The 9,573-nt window shown below is 32.2% G+C and overlaps 1 protein-coding gene across 1 annotated transcript; it reads left to right on the top strand.

Annotated features, from left to right (window-relative positions):
* The first annotated feature begins 2,095 nt into the window (after positions 1 to 2,095).
* On the top strand, positions 2,096 to 9,573 carry LOC136207118 (BTB/POZ domain-containing protein At3g19850-like). The gene is made up of 3 exons (XM_065998398.1): positions 2,096 to 2,193; positions 2,290 to 4,449; positions 9,087 to 9,573. The coding sequence occupies exons 1-3, from the start codon at positions 2,131 to 2,133 to the stop codon at positions 9,450 to 9,452; spliced, it is 2,589 nt and encodes an 862-aa protein (XP_065854470.1). The 5' UTR covers positions 2,096 to 2,130; the 3' UTR covers positions 9,453 to 9,573.

Genomic DNA, 9,573 nt, shown 5'->3' on the forward strand with positions numbered 1-9,573 from the left:
TGGCTAATTGAAGCGAAATGATTTATGGTTATGAAATAGTTTGGAATTTGATTGTGAAAGGAAATTTGAATACGTTATGATTTTATGATTTTATATCCATCGAGAGTTATCCGGATCGGTGGTTTTATATTTGAAGACCATGTTCAGTGAGGGATATGACCTGTGTACACAGTCTGAAGACCTATTGGGTATGGCAGTGAAGTGTTGGGTAAGACCATATGGGATAAGCAATGTTAAGAGACGTCTCGACTATATATGTGGTTATGAATTGATACTTAAGGGGAGAAACTCGATGATGGATACACTGTTTTAAGTTCATTTGGATTATGTTTTCGGTTATGATTGATTTTGATATAAGGTTTTACGTTTAATTGAATACGAGTTGGTTTTGGTTTGATAATCATTCATTTGATTCGTTTTGACAAGATAAAGGTTTTAATTAAATCCCTTTATAAATATATATATGTAGTTATGTTAAGTAAAGTTGGTTTTTATAGCTGATAGTTTCTTACTGAGATTTTTGTCTCACGTTTTTAAATGTTTTAATGTTTTTAGGTGAGTAAGTACAGGATATAGAGAAGGTTACCGATCGATTAGACGAGGTTTGGAAGTTGGCTGCTTCTTGTTAGAATTATGGTTAGAACTTTGGTATTGCAATTGTAATATAATGATATTTGGTTAAATTGGAGACTCCTAAGTATTGATTATGATCTTTCTATTTCACGCCCGATGCCGATTGAGGTCGTTTAGGGTCGGGTGTGACACAATGTTTGCAATGATCCTTGCATCCCAGAATTCCCATGGCAGGTTGTAGAGTCTTACCCAAACCTGAGCCGAGGTAGATTTGTGCGATTCCGGGTTGAAGCCAGGGGTCCAGGGGGTGAATCTGATAATGCCCGGCTTCAGAGAGATCGCTCCGAGACCCCATATAGCCTGTAGCGCCCCTTCGTCTGGCATGATAATTTGGTAGAATCCCTTACCAAGTGAAATCATCTTCCAATCCATATTCCTCCTCCATACCAGGTTCAATTTTTGCTTTAACTCTGCGTGTTTCCAGGGCCGTTACCCTTTGCTTAGGGTGATTCTTCCAATCACCGAGTGTTGAACGGATTTAATTCGTTCCTCATAAATCTCCTGTGGTATTTTCACCGCAATGAACTCTCCCTCCTCGGAGATCAGAGGTATCGTCGGCGCTGGAATTGCAGTGGCCGGAATGTTCTTCTTCAGAGCTTCCGCGAAGGAGGGAGGAGGCTCGTGTGTCTTTTTTTTGGGACTGTGGACATCAGATGAATGGCGAGCAAAGGACTCCCTTCCAAAGAGATGGGCGATTGCAAACGGTGCCTCTCCGGCCGCCGTAGGACAAAATCCGGCCATCATGCGGGCATGAGTGTGTGTTTAAAGTCACTTAAATATCAATCAAATAACTTACAACTAAATTTTACACCCTGTATATTTTTGTTTAATTGGTTTTTAAATAATACTTTTGTATACAAGTTACAATCGAAGAAATTAAAGATTAATGAACCAAAATTTATATATATAAAGATAAAAGTATATTTTTTAGGGGTTTGATTTTATATTTATAAATTATTTATATATGTAAAAATAAAATTATATTTTTTATATTTATATAATAAGTTTGGTTCGGTTATCGGTTATACCGATATATTTTTTAGTAACCGAACCGATTACCAAACTAAGCTAAAATTAAAATTGAACCAAACCGAACCGAACCAGAATGTTAAAATAACCAAACCAAACTAAAACTTCGGTTTGGTAATCGGTTACCGGTTATTTTGCGGTTTAGAGCCATATTTTTTATTTTTCAAAATCATTATCGTAAAAAATGGTCATTATATTATTAAAGTGTAAAATTCATGACCTGTTCGATTTTGAAATTCACGGGCCTAATAAAAGTAATTACAAAATTCAGGAGCCATAGGTGTAATTTACCAACAAAAAAAAAATTGAAACAACTGACAGTAACTAAATAAGGTTATCCAAATGGGTATTAAAAAATGACATATACACCATGTGACTGCATATATATATATATATATATATACTTTATCCACTGCTCAAAACATATCCTCAAAGGATTTCTTTTTCTTCTTCTCACTCACATTAATCATGTCAAACCATTGTGATCTTTCAATCTGTATTAATGGTGAAGAAACGTTTTTTCTTAATCAGGTAATTAATCACTCAATTCTTCCTCTAATCATTATTAATTTTCTTTAAATCAATCTGAAATTAGAACTAATTTCTTTTTTTCTTTTTTTTTTGCAGAAAATCATATCAAGATACAGTGAGAAATTGAAGAAGATGATCAAACAAGAAAAGTTGAAGGTCCAAATCAGTAATTTTCCAGGAGGACCAAAGGGGTTTGAACAAGTTTTAAGATTCTGTTACAACAATGGCAGAATTAAAATCACATTTTCAAACATTTGTCTTCTTTTTTGTTCTGCTGTTTTTCTTGAAATGAAAATGAATCTTTTGGAGTTAACAGATTCTTTTCTTGGAGGAATCTTTTCTTGGTCTTGGATTGAGATTCTTGAGACGATCAAATCCTGCGGAAGAGATGATTCTATTTTGAGTTTTGCAGATTCTTGTGGGTTGTTGGAGAGGTTGATTTGTGGTTTATTAGCTAAGATTGCTCAAAACCCGGGTTTTAACCCGGGAATCAGTGGCGGATCCAGGATCGAAGTGGAAGATGATAAGAGTTTGAATAGTAGTGTAGCTCTTGGGTCCGGGTCCCCTTTAGATCCGTCCTTGGCGAGGATTCTTGGTTCTTTTTGTTCATCGTCGGCGTCTCCAATACAAATTTCGTCCCCGAAAAGCAGTGGCAGATCCAGGACGGAAGTGGAAGATAGGAGTTTGAATAGTAGTGTAGCTCTTGGGTCCGGGTCCGGGTCCGGGTCCCCTCTAGATCCGTCCCTGGCAAGGATTCTTGGTTCTTTTTGTTCATCGTCGGTGTCCCCAATACAAAATTCGTCCCCGAAAAGCAGTGGCGGATCCAGGACTGAATTTCGGAGAGTATTCCATGACAGTTTGAATTGTATAAACTACGGTAAAATGGCTCCCGGTTCCCCGTTGACCAAGATTAATGGATCTTGTTCTTCCTCCTCTTCGTCATCTTCTCCGAGAACAGCTGCAATGCAATTTTCATCATTTCCGAAAATTAGTGACGGATCATCGACGGAATTACTACATCACGTGGCAGATGACATTTCGAGCGGAATAAACTACAGTAAAATGGCTCCCGGTTCTCCTTTCACAAAGATTCTTGCATCTTCATCTTGCTCATCATCATCATCGTCCCCGACGAAAACTGCAACACAATTTTCATCATTCCCGAAAATCACTGACGGATCCAGGACGAAATTCCAGAGAGTGATCCACCATGTGGTAGATGACACTTCGTGCGGTATAAACGTGGGTCCCGGTTCCCCATTGGCAAAGATTCTTGGATCTTCTTCGTTTTCCACATCACCATCTTCCCCAACAACAACAGCTGCAATACAATTTTCATCATCCCCGAAAATCAGCGACAGATCCAGAACAAAATTCCAGAGAGTGCTCCACCACGTGGTAGACGACACTTCGTGCGGTATAAACGTGGGTCCCGGTTCTCCCTTGGCAAAGCTTCTTGGAACTTCATCTCCTTCATTTTCATCACCGAAAATCACTGACGGATCCACGACAGAATTCCTCCACCACGTGGCAGATGACACTTCCCGTTCCCCGTTATCGAAGATTACCGGATCTTCTTCTTATTCTTCTTCTTCTACCTCATCATCACCGACGAAAACAGCTGCAATTCAATTTTCATCATCACCGAAACAATGGTGGTTCAACGACTTATCCACCTTACCACCCGCGATAATCGAGAAACTAATCCGGAATTTACAATCACTCGGCGAGGAAAACACAAGCATAATCTTAACAAGATTCATCCTACATTACCTCAAACAAAAACCCCCAAATACTGCCTATGGAAGCTTAGCAGATACCGCGATTTACGGGGTGATTTTCTCGGGAAAATCTTCGTTTTCTTGCAGAGGATTACTGAGAATGTTGAAAACATTATCTGGATACGGATTAAGCAAGAGTTGCAGAGGGAAATTAGAGAGATTAATTGGGGGAAAACTTGATGAAACGACGTTGGATGATCTGCTGATTTCAGGGCAAGAAAAGGGGGATTTTTATGATGTTAATTTGATTTTGAGATTGATTAGGATCTTTGTTAATGATAATTATGGGGAATTAATGATGGGTTCGATTGAAAAAATGAAAAAAGTTGGGGGATTGATTGATAAATATATGGCGGAAATATCTCCGGATCATAATTTGAAGATGTCCAAGTTTCTTGGAGTTGCTGAAAGTTTGCCGGATTCTGCTAGAGATTGTTTTGATGGAGTTTACAGAGCCATTGATATGTTTCTTCAGGTCAGTATTTTTTTTTTTTTTTACTGTTATTGCTAATGATAATCGTGCCAAGTTCGTGTCATGGGAGTCGGGTTATTTTTATAAATCGCATTAGTGTGTCAGAAATTAAAAAATTTCTAATGATCTCAAACTAAATTGGTCTGAAACCATTCAGATCGTGTCATGTCAGTATCACGGCTTATGTGGCATGATTTGAACGGTTTCCAACCGGTTTCTTTCGGACCATGTTCGTATTAATCATGTAGTGTTGAGTATCAGCGACATGATATGAATTTTTTAAAGATTAATTTGGTTTGAAACTCAATTTTTCTAGAAATTTTCACCTGTATTGTGTTAAAATTATTTTTTTATTAAAATAAGTTTGGATAAATAATTTAATAGTGTCTACATTTTTTTACTTAATATATTGTTTATTTTTCGTATTTTAATAATATACTGTTTAGGGTGTCTTCTATGGTTACTTTGTTTTTACCAAAGTACCATTACTTGATGTGTTTTCACACTGGATGATGGATTAGAAAATTAATTTAATGGTGAAAACACACAAAGTAAGGCTTACTTTGTTAAAAACAAAATAAGCATAACCTTTACCTACTGTTTAGTTCTAAAGTTTTATTCTATTGAGCAGTTTAGTCTTCACAGAAGGATAAACTGTTTAATAATTCAAATATTATTGAATAGAATAAACGTTAAGGACTAAACAATATATTATTAAAATATGAGGGCTAAATAATACGTTAAGTAACAATTTAGTACTAATTAATTATCTACCAATATGTTATGAAAGTTTTATTTTTTAATCAATTTGATTATTGAAAGATATTTTTTAAATATTTTTTAGGTAAAATGAATAAAAATTGAAAATTATAAACTTACTTGACAAAATAATAATATTTTTATATCAAAATTAAACAATTTTATTATTTAAATTAATACTTTTTGCTACTTGACAAAAAATATATATATTCATCTGTGAATCATATTAAAAAATTATTCTTTATCTTTTAAGTACTATGAATTATATTAAAAAAATCTTCTTTATTTTATTTTATTTTTGAGAATCTTCTTTATTTTTTAGGCAGTACATCCATTGGGTCCCAAACCAAAACCAAAGTTTCAAAGTTAATTAGGACTCTAAACTATCAAAATCATCAATTAGGTCTCTGAATTAAACAAAAATCACCAATTAAATCTCCATCTTATCCTTTGTGACTGTTTCATATAGACTGTAATAATCTCTATATTGGTTCAAAATGAATTTGGAGAAGATGGTCTGAAACTGTTCAACTGAATGATTTTCGAGGAGGTCTTAATTGAAGATTTTTGTTTAAAATGGGGACTCAATTGATGATTTTTTTGTTAGTTTATGAACCTGATTGATGATTTTAATTGTTTAAGGTTCTAATTGACTTCAAAATCTTAGTTTATAGAGTCAAATGGATATTATGCTTTATTTTTTTTATCTGATACATAAAATTATTTTCAAATGATTTACAATAATGTATCCAATAATTTTTTTCAACAATCAACCAACCAACAAAATCATATCATAATATTTTTTTTATAAACATGATCATTAAATGTTGAACTAATTTATTAAAACAAAAACTAATAATAATTATCATTATTATTATATCTACTAAAAACTAAAGAGTACTCAACATTTTTTTATATATAATTAATTTCTAACTATAGGTAATTATTTATTAATTTTATTATAATTTATATTATATATTTTTGTGAAAATATTTTAGGTGGCACCGTCCAACTCAATATAGATAGAATATATATAATTTGTGGTTTAATCAAAGTTCCCTTGAAATGAGGATTTCTTTTGCTACCGACCAAAACATTTTTTTGTCTTTATATAATAAAATCAGACAGCAGGATCTATTTTCTTTTCTATTATTATTTTTTCCCCTTTTTTTTAAAAAAAAAAGTATAATTTTTTTTTGGAAGAAGAAATAAATTGTTATAACTTAAGTATTACGTTATAAGCTTATAAAAAAAATAGGGTAAATAATGTGGATTGCTATTTACCGTCCTCTCTCGGACATTTTTGTTCTTTTTATTTTTTAAATTCAAAAACTGAAATTCTCTCAAATTTCTTCGTAATTCAGAAACTCGAACAACATTTATGGAACTTAAACACGATAAAGGAAAAAGACTAATGATTCCCCGGATAAGTATTTTTATTTAAAAATCGAATCGAAAACACGAGTTTCATCTCCGGATTCGATGAAAAAAATTCATCCAAAATGTGCTAAACGGGTGATTCACACCATTCCGTCTAGGTGGAAATGGATAGTTCATCCATTTCTACCTAGGCGGAATGGTGTGAATCACCCGTTTAGCACATTTTGGATGAATTTTTTATATATATATTGATTAAATCGGTTAGGTTTTGGAGACGAATTTCAATTAGTGTAAATAGGAACTGTAGTTATTCGATTTCGTCGACGTTCTCGGGTCCATTTTTCATAAATCCAATTTTTGGCTCGGGAGAGAGGGGATATTAAGTTTTTGAATGGAAAAATGAAAAAAGCGAAAATGTCCAAGAGGGGACGGTGATAAGTAATTTGGGGGCGATGAATAGCAAAACCCATAATAATTTACTAGTCTCCTCTTTTTTTTTTTATCTACCCCACTGTTTAGTCCTCCTATTTTGAAAACATATTATAAGGTAAATATGTTATGTCAATATTAACCATTTGGTCATTCTATCTAGTTTTTTTAAATCTTTAACCGAACATATCTTAGCTTTCAAGACGGTCATAGTAATTACAAAATGGTCATGTTACTCTGTTATTTTCTGTCTGTCTGTTTATGTAAAATATAATAGTTAAAAATCAAGAAAAAATAGACATAAGGACCAAAAGATTAATATTGACAAAAGATAGGAATCTTATAATTTGTTTTTCAAAATAGAGGGACTAAACAGTGGGTTAGGTAAAAAGAATGAGACTAATAAATTATTTACCCAAAAAAATATTACATCCTCATAAGTGATATTTTACTCATGGATGAAAAAATAACTGATTTGTTAAATTTTGTCACATGATACAGTTTTTGACACGTGACATGTAAACAGACAAATTTTTTAATTATTTTTTGGGTAATTAATTTATTAGTCCCTATATTTTGACAAAACACACTGTTTAGTCCCTATATTTTCAAAAACACATGATAAAGTCCCTAACTTTTTTCACGATGAACTGTTTAGTCCCTAACATTTTTCTTGGTGAACTGTTTAGTCCCTGCCGTTAGACTCTCATGAAAATTTTGTTAGTCAACTTGGATTTGCGTTCTTCTTTTCCTTTTCTTTAAACTCTAATGCATCTCAAATCAACTTTGAGTGCTCTTCTTCTTGATTTTCTTCTTAATCGTTGAAATTCTTAAGCATTGAGTCTTTTCTTTTTCTTGTTCTCCATACAAATAGCTTTTTCTTTTAAATTGGATTTCCTCTTCTAAAGTTTGAAGGTAAATAGTAAAGGGTAATTTAGTCATTTCCGAAGTCATAAATGGTAAAAAAATCTAACAAACAGACAGAAGGTCTAAACAGTTCAATGAGAAAAAATTTAGGGACCTTACCATGTGTTTTTAAAAATATAGGGACTAAACAGTGTGTTTTGTTAAAATATAGGGACTAATAAATTAATTACCCTTATTTTTTTAATATAGATTTAATATGTGGATAAATAAGAAAAATATTATTTTTTATTTATCTACGTGTTAAATCTATATAAAAAATAAAACAATTGCTACGTGTACATGTCACATGTAAAAAATTGTGCCATATGACAAATTTAACAATTAGTTAATTTCTCATTAAAAATGAGTTAAGTGTCATATATGGAAATACTTCAGGGAAAGAAATTATAGCACAAGGGGCAAATGACAAAATTTGGATACTACATCGGCCAAATATGGATTTAATCTCTTATTTTCCTAAACAAACAAATATCGAAAAATTAAGAAAATATTTTTAAGTATAATCTTTTCCGGTAAATAAACGGCCCCATTTGTTTGTCGAAAAATATATGTGCAGAAAATATTTTCATGTTTTTCCGGTGTTTGTTTGATTAGGAAAATAAGTCAACAGAAAATTTTAGATTAGTCAACGTGAAAATTTATGGAAAAAGTGATGACAATGTTTTATAATTTTTTAAAGAGTAAAACATTTTTCTAAGTTTTTGGAACCCTACTTAATTCCTTCTTATCCTTTTGAAAACAGCAGTCACACACCACTTCTTCCTGTTTTCTGGTATTATAACCAAATACCAAACATATTTTATTTTCCTACACACAATTTTACCTACTCAGTATTTTCCGACAAACAAACACGGTCTCACGTTTGTGAAACGGTACCAATTTAGTCTTGGATAACAGAACTTAAGTCAAATTGGTACTATTTCACAAACCCTGAGACGTCAAGTTCCATTATTCATGACTAAATTGGTATCATTTCATAAACGTTGAGACTAAAATAATGTTATTTTATACATCGAAGTTAAATTAACACCTTTTCAAAAACTTTAAAGTCATTTTCTACCTTATAATACCTTTTTTTTTAATAATTTGAACTTATTTATCTCGATCTCTCAAATTAAAACTCAAATTTCTCGTATTTTTCGCAGTCTCATCCGACACTCACAACGGAGGAAAGATCAAAGGTATGCAAATGCCTAAACTATGAGAAACTAAGCTTGGAAGCATGTAAAGATTTGGCTAAAAACCCAAGAATTCCTCCAAGAATTGCAATAGAGGCATTGAAATGTCAATCAAAATCAAAAGAAGTTGTAAATGGAAATTTCATAGAAGAAAATGAAGAAATGAAAATGAATATAGAAAGGATGCAAAAGAGAGTAATTGAATTAGAGAAAGCTTGTAAAGATATGAAAGGTCAAATGTCTTTATTAGTTAAGCATAATAATAATCATAATAATGTTATTATTATTCCTACATTTTCTTCCCCAACTAGAGCCCTTACTAGACTTTGTTAGATTTTTGTTTTTTTTTTTAATTCTTTTTGTAAAAAAATGGATATAACATGTGTATTATACAACTTTTGGGGTTTATTTGTAATTTTATTAAATTAATGTGTATTGCTGAGAGAATAAAATA

The sequence above is a fragment of the Euphorbia lathyris genome, chromosome 9 (genome assembly GCF_963576675.1).
Source record: "Euphorbia lathyris chromosome 9, ddEupLath1.1, whole genome shotgun sequence".
Classification (NCBI taxonomy): Eukaryota; Viridiplantae; Streptophyta; class Magnoliopsida; order Malpighiales; family Euphorbiaceae; genus Euphorbia; species Euphorbia lathyris.